The sequence below is a fragment of the Strongylocentrotus purpuratus genome, unplaced genomic scaffold, assembly GCF_000002235.5.
Source record: "Strongylocentrotus purpuratus isolate Spur 01 unplaced genomic scaffold, Spur_5.0 spur5_scaffold_6, whole genome shotgun sequence".
NCBI classification, from domain to species: domain Eukaryota; kingdom Metazoa; phylum Echinodermata; class Echinoidea; order Camarodonta; family Strongylocentrotidae; genus Strongylocentrotus; species Strongylocentrotus purpuratus.
Window position 1 is genome coordinate 1,993,178 of NW_022145612.1, and position 19,745 is coordinate 2,012,922.

Sequence of the window (19,745 nt, forward strand, 5' to 3'; positions counted from 1 at the left end):
ATATTATTTTCAATCTATATAAAATTAACAAAATACTATATTCATTTTTATAAACATTATATTTCTTTAAAAATTAATTACCGCGTTTCTTAATTCGAATTGCTTTTTCTTAAAAGACTACAGTTAGGTACTTTCCCCAACTACGTAATCGAACAGTTATGGCTGCACACTGGTGTATTACATGTTGTGCATGAGTGTAACGTGTATAATTGTACATGTAGTGAGTGTATCATGCTTTGTGTACGTATCGCGAGATATGCATTGGTCGATCTGCTGCAACTCGAAGCGAGAGATGCCTGCCAAGCTAAGTCTAAAACGATGTAGGTCGAAAGTGTAATTGATTATCTTTACCTTAGCTTTACCGCAAATACTGGAAGAATTAGCTGATTCAGCAGTCGAGCTTCCAGATCTATCTTGTACTGTGGTCAGTTTAATTATTCTCATTAGTTTTACCTGATATAAGTCAGGGGAGCTGGAGGCAGTGCCAGAGGCCGAGGCCAAGGCCAAGAGGCAAAAGGGGCAACCGTCAAGAGGTATAGCCAGATCTTGACTGCACAATGTCCCAGGAGTAAAGAAATCAATACAAGTATCAAGTATTGAGCTGAGAGACATCATAGCACTGTTCTTTCCCGCAATCAAATTCTTATTAATTGGTGAAATTAAGGTACGTTCCCTTTTCTTAATACCTTTTTTGTTTGATTGTGACCAGTGCCAGTACAGTACGTACACTCAGTCTCAGCTCAGAGGAATGTCAGAAATTCAGATAATACAGTGGAGTGATTATTATGTGTTGACCTCCTTTTGTTTTCACTAAAATAAGGATACCGGAAAGTGCCTGTTTAACTACTGGTACTGCCCATGTTTGCTTCCCATTCCACCTCGGCACATTACACTACAGTCTACACTTACAACATGATCTGACACAGGTAATACATTCAACTCAGTAAGACACAGACTCAGAGACTGGGGATTTTTGCATCACTCATTGTATCTGCTGCTAGCGACAAGAGGTCCGCTAAAAAAAAAAAAAATTGTGAATTAAAGGGCCTCCTAGAAAATACCTGACACACCCCCAGCTCACACATAGGAGCATCACTATCCTGGCTGTGTATTAAAAGCTGTGCTTTTGATTCTCAACATTTCAAACACCACTGTACAAAACTCAACTGATTTCACTCAAAATCGGTACTTTTGTGACGATTGATGACACCTCAATAGCAGTAAAATACATTTTTTTTAACTTACTGATGTTAAAAAGAATAATTTAAAAATTCAAATTGTAAGTCTAGTGTCAAACTTTGCTTACAGCTGCATCGACATGATTGTGTACAGTCTATGCGATTTTGTGTGGTGTGTATATTTGTGTATGGGCATAATAATATCTTCCTTACAGCAAGCATGCAGTGCTAGAGGTCAATACGCGATAGCATTGACTCTCTATGCTTTGCTGGAGTGCCCCAGCTCCGGTCTGCGCCGCACCTATTATTCTGTTATTTACTGCTGATGGAAAGCCATGCCGTACATGTACTGTAAATCTGTTCAGTAGTATGCATGCGTGTGCGCGTGCCGTAATTTGAGTCACATTACGTACCGTTTTCATAATTGTACCTAAAACTTATGGATGATAAAATGTTACAGATCGAATCTCTGAAAAGTAGGCATGTCATGGTTTGGGGTAAACATGATTCTTGGTCATTTTGGGTTGGGGGTAAGGTACAAGGATGATCTGATAATATCCATGCAAATTATTTTCACACATGTGCCCCCCCCCCCCCCCTCCCCCAGCACTCAAAGGGAGGCTCTAATTCCTGTAGCCAGGACATTGTTTCACGAAATGAGTTCACCAAAGTTCCATTGAAACGTGTGTTAAGTAAAATACACATGTTTCAATGGGATGTCGGTGAACTTGTACTTCTGATGGTTCATGAAAAGCTGCCCAGGTAGATAATCGCATCTGATGGTTGTGCAAATGACGTTTTGTTAATCATAGTTATTGATTGGAACATTAGATTTTAAAAAAAGGTACCAAGAAATCTTGACATTCGTCAGATACTGATAAATACTATTAAAAGAGGACATAATCTGTTCAGAGCCAGTAAAGCGTCATCTCAAATATTTTAACAAAGAGCTGCAGCCCTTATGGCTCTCAACAATAATTGGTCCTCCAAATGTCTTATCTTACAGTATTTTTCATTTTTTTCAGGACGATCACGGCTGCGATGGACAAAATACTTACTGTTTTAACACGGGGAAGGCTCTTCCTCACTGTCACCTTGGCGATGATATGTATTCTGGGAGATTTTCTACTGACGTGTGCCACCATCATATCATCTAACTTGCGTAGAGCTCTCATAGACAATGGAACCCATGGCCTAGTTGGTCTCCTATCCTGGGCAGTGGTCGTCAACCCAACCTTATTACCCCTTGGAACATTAGTGAGGGAACCCTTTCTTTGGGAAATTCTTCTCTGTGGTGTCTTATCTTCCTTGGTAGATCTTGATCATTTTGCAGCAGCTGGAACTGTTAAATTACAGGTGGGACTGTAACTTGAAATTAGATTTTGATAAATGCATGACTGATCTACAGGTTTAGACACTTTAGGAATGGGGGCTTAGACTATTTTTTCAATCACAATTTAAAAAAAACTGCTTTGGTAACATAACCTGATTGTACATAGAGCTGTTTGCTAGATACATTTGTTTTTATTGAATCATATTTGCCTGTATGTAATCAATTTGGAGTTTGGTTGATAACCATTGCAAACCACTTAAGTGAAAGGTAAAAACAATAACCCAAATTATATTAAAAGAATGTAAGTACTCAGCTTTTTTTCCTCATGATAGCCTGTACAAAAGTATATTGCTTTTATTGTGTATATGTTCTATTTATTTTAATTTTGCTTTACATGTTACTTTTTTCAATATATACATCACCTCCTTCCAATTATCAATGTTTTCATATTTTTTTTTTTTAATTTCAGAATGCATTATCCCTAAAATCGAGACCTCCGTGCCATGCAACCACACTCATCCCAGTAATCTGTCTCTTCCTTCTCCTCATTGTAAGACTCTTCAAACTCCAAAGGATACGTCGTTTACCACTCATCTTGTTTGTTGCTTGGTTCTCTCACCACATACGGGATGCAGCAAGGAGAGGACTTTGGTTGTGGCCCTGGGGAAGCACATCACCGCTACCTTACTGGTTATATATTACTCTAATTGTTGTTATTCCGTACTTGGTGATATCTCTCATGAATGTCACAAACTATTGGACTGGTCCTTCAGTGGATTCCAAGCATCTTCCAAGTGTGACAGGAGTGCAGCATGTATAAGGTGCAAGTTTTACTCTAGGATCTCAAAAGAGAGAATCAATGTCAGCCTCAGGAAAGAAATCCATGGAAGCAACCTATGTGTGTTTGAAGAGTGCAATCTGTGTGGAATTTTAGTCATGATGACTTGCAAAGCTTTACTACAACAAAACTAGGATTTTCATGAAAAGAATAAACGATATCAGCAGCAGGGAATAACTACAAGCTTCAAACACGTTGTTCTCATTGTCACATATGTTAACTGCAATAATGTACTTTCTCAAAGCATAGGAAAGTATAAATGAAGCCATGGAGTCAACAAAAATAGTTTTGAATAAACAAGGATATGCTAAGAAAAAGTGGAAAGTGCAATCATGTTTAAATATAGCTGAAACTGTGTATTATTTATGTTGTGAAAAGTTGATATGGAAAGTTTATTTAACGTTTTTAAAGGAATATATCTTTAAAAAATATTATTTGTTGAACCTTAAAATGTTTTGTGTCATTTCATATTAATTCAACTGTGCAAGTTTGTAGGAATAGAATGTTCTACATTGTGTTATTTCATTCCAACATGGGTGTATTTTGACAACATGACATTGTTTTTACTTTAATTTTGATGTTATTTTTGGGGGCACACTTGTCTTACTCTTTAAGATATAAGGATTTAAGAGGAGATCGATCATTAGAGAATTTTAAGTGAAATGTTAGGTGTGAAAACATGGGCTTCCTATCATACACAATTTGAAGTTCATGCCTCAACTGGTTTTTCATATATCGCCAATGTGAAGTAACAGGGAAAGACAACATGACAAACCAGAACCACATGTACATACATTTATGAAAAAACAGAATTCTTACATCCACCTTGATGACATCTTCATTTAGCCTGTACATCAGTTCATTCCCCAATGCTCATATATTTAAAATTTATTAAAAATCAGAATAGGGAATTTTCAGGACTGTGAAGTTGTTATAAATCATTGTAATCTGAAACTAAAAAACCAATGGGCACATGCTATCCAAGGACATACCACGTGAACATTGCCAGTAAAAGGAACTCTTCATTCTAGTGGGAGAGACCAGTCTATCGTGATATTTGGTTTAGTGGTGGTTATTTTACCCGACTGCTTAGAAAGCATAAATGCTTGTTAGTAAGTAACCAGAGGACTGACGGCTTTAGGTCCTCTCTGAAGGACCTGGTAATGAGGATCAATGCCTTGAAGCTAGATCCAATATACATTAGAGAACCAGATCAGTGGAAGTTTTAGCAAATTCCATGAAGTATAAGGAAGTTATTTATTTTTATTTTTAAATCAATTAAACACAAGTTGACAACTCTGTGACATATGGAAAAGATATATTCCTTCATTGACATGGTGGAAATTTATGCCATTTTCTGTAGAGAGCAATATAGAGAGGATCTCCAAAGATACATCACAGTTACCAATATGTGTTTGATGTTTACAACTTAAAAAACTAATAACATTACTTTCATCTGATTTTTTTTCCTCAAATCTCCACCGATCCAATTCTCTCTTTTTTCTGCTCGTCACTGGAATTTTCCTAGTGCGCTATATAGATGGAATGTGATTGGTGTATCTTATGGGCCAGCCCATTATCCTATGATGCTCAATACATGCATACAAAACACAACAAAATACAGATGTTAAGTTACAATGCATATATGCAAGATTTATTACAAAATATAAGTTTACATTCATTTATAGCAGGTAAATTAGACCCAATAACCATTTTGAAATCTACCATATCCATTAAATTCAATTAATTTGTACAAAATAGTTCATCTACAATTATTTGATATGAAATTTGAAATTAAATATTAACATTGTAAAGTTCATTTTCACTTATTCTTAGATTCAAAATGAAGCCAAAAGCGATGCACCGTCATTCATTTCATTCTACAATATTATTTCAAATACAAATTGCAAATGACCGTATTCATATGTACTAAATACTGAAATGGATTTGAAATTTTCAAATTTAATTTTCAATTTCTTTAAATCTAGATCTCTAGATCTGGTCTAATCAAAGGTACTATTCCTTCAGGTTTGGTTATGAATTGTGTGTAAATCTGTTTAGAAATGTTGGGGAGAAATGGAAAGATTCAAATATAAAAGCTTTCATAGAATCTGTTGTCTGTTTTCTCCCTCGATTTGATAATAACCATGATTGTAGAAATTACAATCTTTTCAGAAATCTCTTTTATGTTTTCATGATATCATGACTACCCTTTTCATAATATATCATAATCAAAATACCGGAAATTCATTGTACATAATTATCCAATTTCTTTTTTTTTTCAACCAAGATACAGGACATATTTTACAATATATTTACAAAATAAGTCAATTATTCAAAATTATTACTTGAGTCAAACATATTCTGAATTTACAATATTTTTACTGAATAACTTAGATGTATATCTACAGATTTCTAATAAAATATTTATTAAAAATAATATTAAATCATAGGTTGATTACATAACATGTGATTCTAAATTTGATTTTCCAGGTAAGGTAATTTAGCCAAATGTAGCGGCCGGGCATGTAAAGTTACAGACATGATTTGTCTGTTTGGAGCCAGTGGGTGTTTAATAACTCATACAATGCTACACAGAGTTGATCCCCTTCTGGCTCTAAACATATGAATTGTTAGTAATATCAGACAGTGAACATTGACGTATCTCAATGATAGTTTCCATAATACATAGCAGAGATATTTCCCATCTCTATGTCCTAATACAATATTGTATCTCATGCAATACAATTAGGATTTCAACATGATGCATTTTGAGTTCCAGAAATGTCTTAATGTACCACTACGGTAACTATTGCTAATCTACCTACAGGCTTCAGGGATATCCAATTACTGGTAAAGAAGAAAGTCTGGCTGATGAAAGTTGCTTTTTATATGTGAGGTCCCTTGGTATGATATACAAACCATACATAGGAATGTACATGTAGGTTGACATTGTATCATCCACACACCTTTATTGATCTTGTTTGAATAAATACAATATTAAATGTCACAAAGTCCATGTATGTTCATTTGATGTAGGGGGTAAAATTTGGAATGAAGTAAAACTGGTACTGTATTTCCAATCGTATAATGGCTTAATTGTTATCAGCTGTGAAATCCATTTAAATTTATTGCAAATCAAGTAACTCAAATTCATTTCATTTCATATATATATTCATTCTCACAGTCCAAAATTATCATACACCCACTACACACAAAAAACAAAGCCAAATAACATGATTGTAAAAGAAAAATATAAACATCTGAAGACAACTAGTGGCATATTTGGCATATAAATAGGAGATGAAGGTGTGTCATAATTGCTCCTGCATGCTTTCTTGAGATGAAGATGGTTTTTGACAGACAAAGAAGGCACATTCATAGGAGTATCTCATCATGGATGCTGGATCTTGGATGTATGTTGATCTCACTGACGTGTTCTCTTTCTGAAGAATGAAAACAAAACAAAATCAAGAATAGAATCTACATGAAGAAAAGCTCTCTGGCTCACTGAAACAATAGATATGCGTGTACCAGTATGCAATGTGTTCAAGACTGGTAGGGTACTCGGGAAGAAAACTACATGTATCAGACCAAATAATATTTGATGGGGCATTCATATTTTCAGAATTCTGACTTCCATTATCTAACTGCAGCAATGAAGTGGCAGTTGCGATATTTTATTGTGATACAGATTTTGTATAACGAGATATCTTCTGTACGTATAGCAAGTACAACATACTTAAAATTTTGTTAATATTTGATAATACTATACCATTTTACTATGCCATTTCCATTTGTTTGCCTTGATTGAGTGAATGGTGTCTAATGTATATCTCCATACCACACAAACCCCCAAGTCTAAATACATTCCTATCTAATCAGAAGGTAAATCAAATTTACCTAGAATTCTATATTTTAAAAAAAAAAAAAAAAAAAAAAACTTCATAAATATACATACTACATAAAACATGATACAGATTATGAAATTATTTCATTTCAAACATCTTTATATATTTTTTTAATCTAAAAAAATAAATCAATTTCTTGAACATATGTATACCAGTAATTTTATATCAAATCATGACTGACTCACCAGCATTTTAAAGCCCATATCCAGAATGACTCTACGTAGAACATCATAGCTGATTTCTATGGAATCCTGATTAGGCATATTTTCAAAGTGATAAAGTAGAGGACCTGTTCAAAGAAAAATGTCACCATAATGATAATCACATTAATCATAATTATCTTCTATTGTACATACATTAAATTTGAATTTCATGAAAGATAATCAGTAATAGTGTCAAACTCTAAAATACTATCATCATCAAAGTCGATGTCATTACATAGTTTTGGAAATTCTATAGACCAAAGTAAGTCTTTTCATCTGTTACAAAAAGAGATTACTTAAAACTTTGCACCTGTTTCCAATATCTACCATGTTAAACCCTCATATGTAGCACATTAAAACCACACAAATCTCCTTGATGTCATTTATATCCACACTAGCACTGTCAGTGAATGATTAATTTATCAAAAGCACAGATTCATGCATGCTAGTTTGAATGATTGACCAACCTAAATTAATCCAGTGTCCACCAGGTTTAAGGATATGGTATATCTTCTCAATGTAAGCCAGGATGTTGTTGGCTGTATCTATGAAATATGAGGTAGCTACGCAGTCCCAGGATGCTAAGAGTAAAAAGAATTTAAAGTTATTCAAGAACATTAATAAATAAACAGAAAATATTACATCATACTGTTTTTTTTAAAGCACTTCATATACTGAAGTTGTGTTTAAACTGTTAACTGTTAACAGAAGTAACTACTGCAGTGCTTAGTATTATGACGTAAGGAAACATAACATGTTAGCATACATAGATCATAAATCAATTTTTGTATGTCAATATATAATATCAAAATATCAACTTCAAATATGACTTCAATACAGAGATATTGCAAGTTCAAATGCAGTCCGCTCAATAGACAAAAGAGCAACAAGTGACTAAATTAGTCAATGCTCCCATACGTGCTCCAAGTAATAATAATAATAATAACCTAGACTTATATAGCGCACTTCATCCTCGAAAAAAAATAACAATGTGCTTTACAAGTAGAATAGGGTCGTAAACCTGAGTCCGATTTGGGTCCTGTACATCAGGTTTTATGGTATCCTTTATTTTCTTCATGCTTTTTCATTGTTAACCCATAGAATGCCAGGTTAAGTTTTCTTGAGGTTGATTTAAGCTATTGTAAACTGCACAAATTATTTAGTAGGTGATTGGTAAACTTTAACCTAGAACATGTGCCAGGACAAGATTTCCTAAACCTGGCATACCAACCTTCATCTGTATAGACTTCAAGGAAATCTCCAGCTACCATAGAAAACTGTGCATCAGGGGAAAGGAGCATGGGGTTGATATCAGGAAAGTGGATTGGGCTGATCTGATTGGCTGATGATTTGTTGTTGCTAAATGCATGTATCCATGGATACAAGGTAAACATGTCTGTTTCTGTGGACCTGCAAGTATACAAAGAAAAATAAGCAGTTGTCTTTCATGAGCTGATTTAGACTATTGTTGAAGCATATTACACATTATTGTAAAATATAATGATCTCTAATTCAGGCAAAAGACATTTGAAGTTGAATGGCAAAATAGCCATTTCCAGCAATCTACGGTCTACATGATATAGATTCCTGTAAACAACTATTCTCATTTAAAAATATAAACAAAATTCATTGGATGTCTAGTCTTTTGTTTCTTCATTTCATTATGATATACTCTTGTTATAGCCTTTTCTTCACTAAGTAATAGCCAGATGAGAGGGGGATTTCCCTCCCCCCCCCCCCCCCCCAACTACAACAACAACAACAAAAATATATATATATATAACTTTTTTTGTAATGACAGCTATCCTGCCCAAAATCCAAAGGCTCTTTTCTCTTTAAAGAACATTTAATATTTTAAACTGAACTTTAATGGAATCAAATTCAAACTATGAATATTTTTTGTTTAAATAACGGCTTCAACAATTCTTACAACCAACAACACAAAGTAGTTTATATTCACTTACTTGTTGAGAACAAAGTGTGAAGCAATGAGCATGAAGAGACTGAATTCATTGCCCTGACAGCGGTATCCATTGCTTGCTATCTCAAAGGCTAACCTGCCTAACCCTGCACCAGGAACCAACACATCCACGCCATCTGCATTACTGAATGTGAAAAGAGAAGAGAGGGTAAGGAGCTGATGAGAGGTAGCAGTCAGAATTGCATCAAAACCTTACAAACTTATGTAAATGTACGAGCTTACTACATTGGATACAATTTGACTTTGGTAAAACCACTTACGTTTCATAAAATATATAATTCAATATGATTATGCAAAAACACAAACAATGGGAAGTGAGTGACTTGGCTGTAGATACAAAGTCTGCTGGTAAAAAGAACTGTAAAATATATAAATTACTAAGGAAAAATCTCAGAGTTAAAAAGAAAATTCAAACATCTCTCCCATAAACAAGGAACTATTTGAGGCTGGTGTCATCCTGTTGTCTACTGAGTTACAATGCTAAAGTATACAACAGTTACTTCAGATGAAATCTAGGTTATCTAGATTTTATCTCACCTCTAATTTTCCTAATAATTCTTAATATAAGAAATGTCAATCAAACCTGTTTATAATAGTGAATATCTTATCATTCATACATAATAATCAAATTAATCATAAAAGAGATTTCAGGTACTTGAAATAATGTGTATAGATGTGCTTTCAAAATAATGAACAAAAGAAACTTCAAAAGCATAAACCAAATACCTATATCCCCAATATCCTTACCATTTATGATTGGGGTATAACTGTTTGATTTCTTCAATGATAGGTTTATAACATGCATCCCTCTCTTCCTTGCCACCGGAGCTCCAATCTCGGAAGAACTGCTTTAAGGTGGTCACTACTTTCTCCATGTCCATCTTCACCACAGCTTTGGCCTCGGAACCCTCATCCTATGAAAGAGAGATGGAATAGTGTGGAGCAATCTTTAACCCTATACTATCTCAAGGTTCACTGTGACCCCCCCCCCCCCTACCTTGTCCCAAAATCATGACTGCCTCACAACTACCATATATCATATTTTTGCAACTTTTTCTGTCAAGTTTGAACAATTAAAAAAACTTTGTGAAAATTGTACCCCCCTTTGTAGAACCGAAATCAAAATTTTGCCTGAATAAAGAATGTGTATGGAAAATTATATGACTTATTGTTTCAGTGATCGATGTGAATTCATTTTATTAAGTCGATCAAGTAGATTGATTATATTTATGTTTAGCGCCATCTGGAGGCTACTAAATTCGTGTAAAGAAATGACACCCTTTTTGGTTTCCAGTGGATGAAATCTATTGATATTGGAGGCATCCTTGTGTAAGATGGAAGTTAGATGCACTTAAGAAGGCAGAATGAAGGTATGTAATGATGATATGTGATGAATGTTGTATATAAATGCAGTAATGATGCGATATTCCATGATAAAGTACCTTTCATTCGCACCTAATTCGTTGTGTACATTACATGGATGTAACTTACATTGCACAGTAGCCGAGACGGTCGGCTCACATACCGAATGTTATTGTTATGTAATGTACACTACGGCATGCGAATGAAAGGTACACGTATGCAAGAATGTAAACAAAGATTTGCCTAGTTTGAGTCAATGTACTAAGATGAGTACTTAGGGTGCATAATATGAGAAAGTTGTTATATGATTTATACAAGTTTATATTGATAATTAATAGATGGCTTAGTTATAAAGATACATGCTGTAATTATGAACAGAAGTGATACAAAGGATGTATGTCAGAAAGCCTGACTTAGTTCAATTAAGCATACATGTACTGGTAGAATTGTATTTAGTTTATATGCAGTACAAGTTAATGTGTGAGATAAGGAAAAGGTTCAAACAAGGGGTTAATTAGCTGTAAGGTGCATATTATTGATACGAGTCACCAGGTTTTCTCTAAGCATAATATGTATATTTATGAACAGTTGATTTATGATCCCTTCGATCTATTTTCATTTGTGCAGTTTTTACGGAGCATTTAGAGCAACAAGAGAATTGGAATAATAAAGAAAGACCAATAAACAAAGTCAAAGATGCTTCCGCTACAGTAAAAACTTCATTTACGTCTAGACGTCTCCACGACAACTGAAAGAGAGCTATTACATCATGGCTGACACTGAAGGTGAAAGTAGACCCCATCGTGAACCCAAGCCCACAGAGAAAGGACTACAATGGCAAGTGGAAATTAAATCCAAAGAGTATGACAGCTGCATTAAGTCCTGGAATAGAACCGCAAACAAGTTGCGAGTTTTACTTGGTGATGAAAGCGAAGCGTCGACAGTACAGGAGACCAGAGATGCTCTACAAAGTACTGTAGACAAACTGATAAACACCCAAGAAGAGTTGGCTGCACTTAGAGCAACTGCGAAAGTTGAAGACAACAGTGAAGACAAGCTAGATGAGGTTGAAACAGCACACAACAACATCATGAAACAGACTCTTGATGTATTGATAGCCCTTAGACCCTCATCTCGAACTTCATCTAAGAAGTCGAAGAAGTCTCTTCCTGTTGAACCGCAGGAGCTACAGGATTGCCAGGATTGGGTGAACGACATCCAGGTGAATGAAATCCAGGAAGAAGTTGAAGCAGTAAGTCAAGTTAGTCAACCCAAGTTAGACAGTGTGCAGAACGTTCAAGCTGAGACGATGAGATTTCTGGTTGAACAGATGAGGATGACGAGGCTTCCTTTACCAGAACCAGCAATCTTTGCAGGAGATCCATTGACTTACCCAGCATGGAAGCATGCATTTGATGTTCTCATTGAACAAAGTGGTATACAGCCTATGGATCGTTTCTTCTACTTGCAGAAGTACCTCAAAGGCCAGCCCTTGGAACTTGTGAGAGGATATGCACTCATTGGAGATGAGAGAGCTTATCTAGAAGCACTGGTAGCTCTTAAGCAGAGGTATGGAGATTCTTTCATTATAGCAAATGCTTTCAGAGACAAGCTAGACAGATGGCCTAAGATTTCTTCGAAAGATGCACTTGGTCTAAGAAAGCTAGCTGATTTTCTTCACCAATGTGTCACTGCAATGGATAGGATTGGAAATCTACACCACCTAAACGATGAGAGGGAGAATCAGAAGCTCTTAGCCAAATTGCCAGACTGGCTTGTGGTGAGATGGTCACGTAAGGTCATTGGATGGACAGAGATGAAAGGACAGTTTCCTCCCTTTCAAGAATTTGTGAGGTTCATAGATGAAGAGGCTAAGATAGCATGTTATCCAATCACATCTCTACACCACCTGAAGGATAGGAGATCTGATCAAGGCAAGCCTGTACCAGATGTTAGAACTCTCAACACCAATGTCAGATCTTCCAATTCAGACAACAAGAGACAGAGGGAGAGGAGAAATATTCAACGCTCCTGCTACCTGTGTAGGAAGGATCACCTCCTAGAAGAATGCAGTGAATTTGCATCAAAGGACATGACAGATCGTAAAAGGTACATAAGAGAGAAAGGTCTATGCTATGGATGCTTGAAGGCAGGCCACATGTCCAAGCATTGTAGATGGAGAAGTACCTGTAGTATTTGTCAAGGGCGACATCCATCTTGTCTACATGAAGATAGGAAGAAACCAGAACCAAAGACGGAGACAAATGTAGAAGACAGACCCATGGAAACTCAGACGTCATGGTCTCATGCTTCATTTAGTCAGCAACCTACCGGTACTAGTAGATTGACCACCATGAAGAGCACTATGATAGTTCCTGTTTGGTTATCTCATCCAACCATATCAGACGAGCGAATGGTGTATGCATTATTAGACACCCAATCTGATACCACTTTCATGTTAGAGAAAACCAAGGATGTGATGAATCTGCATGGAGTTCCTGTCAGTCTTCTTCTTTCAACGATGTCTGCTATGGATGAAAGAGTACCAAGTGAACGCATAGAGGGTCTGACCATCCGATCATTTGATGGAGAACAACGGTTCGCTCTCCCGACAACCTACACCAGACGGTTTATACCAGCAAACCATGATCATATACCTACTCCAGAGATGGCAATGAGAATCCCTCACTTATCCAAGATTTCACATCATCTCATGCCCCTGCAAAGTTGTGAAGTTGGTTTATTGATTGGATATGACTGTGCAAGGGCACTCATACAAAGAGATGTCATCCCTCCTGCTGATGATAATGGTCCGTATGGTCTTAGGACGGACCTTGGATGGAGCATCGTGGGTACTGTGAAGGAAGATGAACACAAGTATGCTTATGAGGATGATCCCGTCGGTGTAAGTCATCGATTGACAGCCTGTGAGATTCCTGCTGAGCTAAGGACAGTAAACAAGGATGTGTTGTTCGCTCATAACACATCAGTAAAGGAGGAGATCACCCCTGCAAGAGTGACGAGATTGATGGAAGCTGATTTCCTTGATAGAAAGGATGAAGGAGCAGCACAAGCTGTCAATTCAAGAGAGGTACTGAAGACTGTTCCAGAGGAAGACAGGGTAAAGAATGTCAGAGAGATTAACCTGCATCATGATGATTTACCTCTAGAGCGAGCTCTTGGTGTACAAGGGTGTGTCAAATCCGATGCATTCAACTTCAGAATCACACTTCAGGACAAGCCCCTAACCAGGCGAGGGATACTTTCCACAGTCATGTCTATTTATGACCCCTTAGGACTGTTGGCACCAGTTATGCTTATAGGGAAGCAGATTCTCCAGACATTGTGTAAGCTGACAGCAGACTGGGATGATCTGCTTCCAGATGTTCTGCGAGAAAGATGGAAGAAATGGAGAATAGACATACTGGAACTTCAATCACTCTCTATCCCTAGATGTTACAAGCCTGCTGAATTCGAGGCCGTGAAGTCGGTACAGTATCATCACTTCGCAGATGCAAGTACAACAGGGTATGGTCAATGTACATGTACTTACATGAGATTAACTGACGCCGCTAATAGAGTACATTGTAAAGACAGGCGTGATAAGAAAGCAAGTGACTACCCAACAACCAAAGGGGGTGTTACTGTGCAGGATCTTCATCTAGCAGAGATTGAAATTCTAAAGCACGATCAGAAGAAAGCCTCTGAAGATGAAATTCAGATCCTGAAATCTATCCAGAAGAACCAGAGTCTGCTTGAAAGAAAGAAAAGGCGTCAAATCAAGAAAGATAGTCATCTAGAGCTTGACTACGATTCATTCATTCAAGCACTTCGTCGTTTCACAGCTCTTCAAGCCAAGAGTGCAGCATCTCATAAAGTTCTGGGGTTCTGGAATCGCTGGAAGAAGGAATTTCTTCAGAACCTGCAAGTCCGACAGAAGTGGACTCACCCACAACGTGAAGCTGAAGTCGGCGACATTGTCATTGTGAAGGACGTGAATGCACCCAGAAACCAGTGGCCACTAGCACGTGTTATCAGAGTCTTTCCATCTGAAGATGGACACATTCGCAAAGTGAAACTCGTTGTGGGGGACTCCAGAGTATGTAATAGCGGTAAGCGTAAGAACCCTCTTCAAGAATTGGAGCGTCCTATCCACAAACTGGTGCTTCTGTTACCGCGTGAAGACCAAGAGGAATTCCCGGCCAAGGAACCCGACATTTGATAATTTCGCGGGGAATCCATTTAGTTAGGGTTAAACTTGTTATTTAAGCAAGACCTTAAGATTTCTAGTCAAGACTGGAATTATTGAAACAACAGGTCTGTGGATAAGACTAATTAATTTACATTATCCCCAGAAACGTTTATTTGAAACGGTCTAGAACGAAGGCTGTTTGCTTCTTCAGGGTCTGCACGTGAGACTATACAAATTCATTTATTACAGACTCTGCTGCCTGAATTGAGACTAATTGAACTGTGAAATTTGCAATTGGACAAATTTTCCATAAAGACATAAAACTTTCATTGTAAACTGCAATGCATTTAAATGTATGCATGTGTTGTTATGTATTTGTCTAATAACCATTTATTTCTTCACAGGTCAGTTCTAGTAATCTCTGAATCGATTTATCATGCTAATCCACTGAAATGTCCATGTTTATGTGATTAAGTGGCTATCACATTCCAAAAAGGGGAATTTATTTTTTTTAATTTTTTTTTTTGGCTAAAAATTGCTAAATTCCAGATATTTGTTGGTAGTATAGTGGTTATATTGCATTTATAGCATTTTTCACCATGAAGTGATATTTATTTAAATGTGAACATTTCTACTTTGAAAACATAAGCCATGTTTTTTGTGTTTTCTCATAGCTACTAAGATTACCGGTAAATGTGAAACTAGTAAAATAACATTTCTAGATAAAGCATGAAAACAGTGTTTATCAGTAATTGCATTTGGACTCATATTGAGACGAAAATCTGTTTAAAGAATTTAGAGGTATTTTGTTAAATCCAGTAAGGTAAATAGCACAGTATAGGTTTGGTTCAAGCCAGATACATTTGTTATATAGCTGTTGAAGAAACCTTGTGTATGGACTTATTTAATACAAGTCGAGTCAGTAATGCTGATAGAACGGGTATTTCCCACGTAAATGTGTTTTAAAGCTGATACTATTTGGGGAATTTTTATTTGATGGTTTGAGATAGTGCATCATGTGCCCTATGTGAGTTTTGAAATTTAATCTCAAGACAGAGATATAAACAAATAATTTCATAAAGAGTGCTGAACTACATTCAGTAAATAGGTTAAAAGGGATAGGTAATTCCTTGATAATGTCAATCGATTGTTTAGTAAATTTTTAGAATAATTTAAAGGAGCCATGTTTCAGTGATCGATGTGAATTCATTTTATTAAGTCGATCAAGTAGATTGATTATATTTATGTTTAGCGCCATCTGGAGGCTACTAAATTCGTGTAAAGAAATGACACCCTTTTTGGTTTCCAGTGGATGAAATCTATTGATATTGGAGGCATCCTTGTGTAAGATGGAAGTTAGATGCACTTAAGAAGGCAGAATGAAGGTATGTAATGATGATATGTGATGAATGTTGTATATAAATGCAGTAATGATGCGATATTCCATGATAAAGTACCTTTCATTCGCACCTAATTCGTTGTGTACATTACATGGATGTAACTTACATTGCACAGTAGCCGAGACGGTCGGCTCACATACCGAATGTTATTGTTATGTAATGTACACTACGGCATGCGAATGAAAGGTACACGTATGCAAGAATGTAAACAAAGATTTGCCTAGTTTGAGTCAATGTACTAAGATGAGTACTTAGGGTGCATAATATGAGAAAGTTGTTATATGATTTATACAAGTTTATATTGATAATTAATAGATGGCTTAGTTATAAAGATACATGCTGTAATTATGAACAGAAGTGATACAAAGGATGTATGTCAGAAAGCCTGACTTAGTTCAATTAAGCATACATGTACTGGTAGAATTGTATTTAGTTTATATGCAGTACAAGTTAATGTGTGAGATAAGGAAAAGGTTCAAACAAGGGGTTAATTAGCTGTAAGGTGCATATTATTGATACGAGTCACCAGGTTTTCTCTAAGCATAATATGTATATTTATGAACAGTTGATTTATGATCCCTTCGACCTATTTTCATTTGTGCAGTTTTTACGGAGCATTTGGAGCAACAAGAGAATTGGAATAATAAAGAAAGACCAATAAACAAAGTCAAAGATGCTTCCGCTACACTTATCATAGATTGCTCTGAAACACTGCTAAGTTTGCTTCTACTCCTTTTACAGGATAGTATGTCTTTTTACGTTTATGAAGTCATATTTCTAAAACAAGGTATTATAACAATACTTAGAAATGTAATTTATATATAATTAAACAATACAATACACATAGATTATTCAATAGTTATTATTAGTTCAAATGTCTGCTGAGTGCTGATACATTAATGTAATGATTTCTAATGAAAAATGCATCTACATGTCTAACTGTGTACCACAATTAACCTTTATATGTTATCAAAATTTAGACCTTTCTGAATCTATATGGAATGGTAGAAAATGTAATAGATATTGTTGTGTAAATTATAAAAGAGAAAATTTCATTTTATGTCAAACTTATTTGAACAATCATCTCATTATTCATGTTTTTAACTGAACAAGATAGACTGTGTTCCAGTAATATAGTCCTAAACATCTATAATTTCAATCACAGTAGATTGTTTCTGCCTCAGTACAATCAATGTCCAAATATCTTACAAACTTCAAACCTCACATTTATCATCTCTGAGCTGTTCTCAAACATATCCCTCGTACTATCTAGCATGAGTTTGATGATTTCAAAGTTATGATCGATGCAGTGTCTGATCTGTTTGAGATGAGGGATGAAGTCCGGTAGCAGATCTTGATGATACTTTGGAATAGATTTGAAGGATGCATGTGCCTGATCAACTCGACTTGAAGCATAATTCCTGTTAGAAGACAACATATGAGAGATTGTGAGATCGATAATTTATCCCTTCCAAAGATATGCGAACCAGTTTTAAGTAAGGAGCACTAGCTATGAAAACATTTTGCTCTAAATGGAGACAAAACATAGTGACATTTAAAAACATCTGTATGAGAGAAATAACCTTTCATAAAAGGAAATTACATAAATGCAGCAGGCTTGTCTCAATGCTTGCTGCACAAAAATGTCAATTTGTAAACTTAAATATATACCTAGTCCTAGAGAGGTCTATACCTCCTATATCTCACTTTTTGTTCTAATATTGTATTCTCCTCCTCCTCCTCCTCCTCCTCCTCCTCCTCCTCCTCCTCCTCTTCTTCTTCTTCTTCTTCTTCTTCTTCTTCTTCTTCTTCTTCTTCTTCTTCTCTTCTTCTTCTTCTTCTTCTTCTTCTTCTTCTTCTTCTTCTTCTTCTTCTTCTTCTTCTTCTTCTTCTTCTTCTTCTTCTTCTTCTTCTTCTTCTTCTTCTTCTTCTTCTTCTTCTTCTTCTTCTTCTTCTTCTTCTTCTTCTTCTTCTTCTTCTTCTTCTTCTTCTTCTTCTTCTTCTTCTTCCTCCTCCTCCTCCTTCTTCTTCTTCTTCTTCTTCTTCTTTTTCCTCCTCCTCCTCCTCCTCCTCCTCTTCCTCTTCTTCTTCTTCTTCCTCCTCCTCCTCCTCCTTCTTCTTCTTCTTTTTCCTCCTCCTCCTCCTCCTCCTTCTTCTTCTTCCTCTTCCTCCTTATTCTCCTCCTCCTTCTTCTTCTTCCTCTTCCTCCTTATTCTTCTTCTTTTTCCTCCTCCTCCTTCTCCTTCTTCTTCTTCCTCCTCCTCCTCCTCCTCCTTCTCCTTCTTCTTCTTCTTCCTCCTCCTCCTTCCTCTTCTTCTTCCTCTTCCTCCTTATTCTTCTTCTTTTTCCTCCTCCTCCTCCTCCTTCTCCTTCTTCTTCTCCTAGAAGTTTTTCTTCTTCTTCCTCTTCCTCCTCCTCCTCCTCCTCCTTCTTCTTCTCCTTCTCCTCCTTCCCCTAGCCTTAGGGGCTGAGTGATAAGATTTAATATGATATCACTATCATATTTCACATTATCACCTACCTCTCCTACTCCTAGAGTCCCAGCTCTTCCCCTCCCCCTTCTTTGACCAACACCGAGCTGGTGTGGCTACACCGACCAACATGTAAGCCTACGTACGGGACCACGATCTATATCTACTCACTTGTAATACATAAATGCAGCTAGAATTCGCATAAAATGTTGCCTCTCAAGATCTTCTTCATTTAACACGTTTTTATGTTCCGTGTCTGCTATTTCAGCTCCTTTTCCTGCCATTTTAGACTTCTTATTGCCTCTCAAGTCACCCTTCTTATCGTCACAGCTACGGCGTCTAGCATTGGACATTATTAATACAAAAAATAATTATTCTCCTCCGGTTGTTAGCTAGCTCCATGAACTGCTGGAACTACCCATCTGAACGGATCGCGAGCGCGCGCGCTGCAATTTTTTTTTTCCTTCATAGGTTTTATTCTCTCTCTCATAAAGAAAATTGTACATAATTTATAACATTTTATTCAAAATTACAAGTAATCTTCACATAAATAAATTTGCAAGTGAACCTTAATATTTCAAAACAAGGTTACAAATGAATTTTCATAAAAAAATACAAATGCAAATGAAGTTACACATTTACAGAAGACTATATTCACATAAAAAAAATTATAGTTTCACATTTTAAACAAATCGCAAGTAAAGTTTTTACAATTTCAGTCCTCGACCAGCTTGCATATAAATTTCCAATTATTTCTTTTCTTGTCTACAACATTTGTTCAAGATTTCCTTCAGAGATAAAAAAAAAAGGGTTAAGATAAAAGAAGAAAAAGGATTAAAAAAAAAAAAAAAAAAAAAAACACCTACTGCCCCCGCC

At 36.1% G+C, this 19,745-nt stretch overlaps 2 protein-coding genes and 1 long non-coding RNA gene across 5 annotated transcripts; 2 read left to right on the forward strand and 1 right to left on the reverse strand.

Moving 5' to 3' along the window:
* Positions 1 to 147: 147 nt before the first annotated feature.
* LOC757129 (transmembrane protein 267) lies at positions 148 to 6,359 on the forward strand. Of its 3 annotated transcripts, none has more exons than XM_011685483.2 (3): positions 148 to 320; positions 2,204 to 2,534; positions 2,981 to 6,359. In XM_011685483.2, the coding sequence occupies exons 1-3, from the start codon at positions 232 to 234 to the stop codon at positions 3,329 to 3,331; spliced, it is 771 nt and encodes a 256-aa protein (XP_011683785.2). In that variant the 5' UTR covers positions 148 to 231; the 3' UTR covers positions 3,332 to 6,359. The 3 variants fall into 3 exon arrangements, with proteins under 3 accessions (XP_011683785.2, XP_030828107.1, XP_030828106.1); XM_030972247.1 differs by lacking the exon at positions 148 to 320 and adding an exon at positions 327 to 664; XM_030972246.1 differs by lacking the exon at positions 148 to 320 and adding an exon at positions 671 to 926.
* LOC100887880 (carnosine N-methyltransferase) lies at positions 4,980 to 19,246 on the reverse strand. The gene is made up of 8 exons (XM_003724032.3): positions 19,041 to 19,246; positions 17,624 to 17,819; positions 10,192 to 10,358; positions 9,428 to 9,568; positions 8,695 to 8,873; positions 7,931 to 8,044; positions 7,446 to 7,549; positions 4,980 to 6,795 (listed from the first exon to the last, which is right to left on the reverse strand). The coding sequence occupies exons 1-8, from the start codon at positions 19,220 to 19,222 to the stop codon at positions 6,664 to 6,666; spliced, it is 1,215 nt and encodes a 404-aa protein (XP_003724080.3). The 5' UTR covers positions 19,223 to 19,246; the 3' UTR covers positions 4,980 to 6,663.
* On the forward strand, positions 14,365 to 17,070 carry LOC115919170. The gene is made up of 2 exons (XR_004061737.1): positions 14,365 to 16,383; positions 17,003 to 17,070. It is a non-coding gene; the product is annotated as an uncharacterized LOC115919170 (long non-coding RNA).
* Positions 19,247 to 19,745: the final 499 nt, after the last annotated feature.

Bases quoted from the DNA above. Each gene is read 5' to 3' on its own strand.
- LOC757129 (XM_011685483.2), top strand. From the start codon at position 232: ATGCTTTGTGTACGTATCGCGAGATATGCATTGGTCGATCTGCTGCAA. The intron at 321-2,203 runs GTAGGTCGAAAG...CATTTTTTTCAG, and splicing joins CAAGCTAAGTCTAAAACGAT to GACGATCACGGCTGCGATGG. The intron at 2,535-2,980 runs GTGGGACTGTAA...TTTTAATTTCAG, and splicing joins CTGGAACTGTTAAATTACAG to AATGCATTATCCCTAAAATC.
- LOC100887880 (XM_003724032.3), bottom strand. From the start codon at position 19,222: ATGTCCAATGCTAGACGCCGTAGCTGTGACGATAAGAAGGGTGACTTG. The intron at 8,874-9,427 runs GTAAGTGAATAT...GTATACTTGCAG, and splicing joins TCACACTTTGTTCTCAACAA to GTCCACAGAAACAGACATGT. The intron at 7,550-7,930 runs GTTGGTCAATCA...TTCTTTGAACAG, and splicing joins TGGACACTGGATTAATTTAG to GTCCTCTACTTTATCACTTT.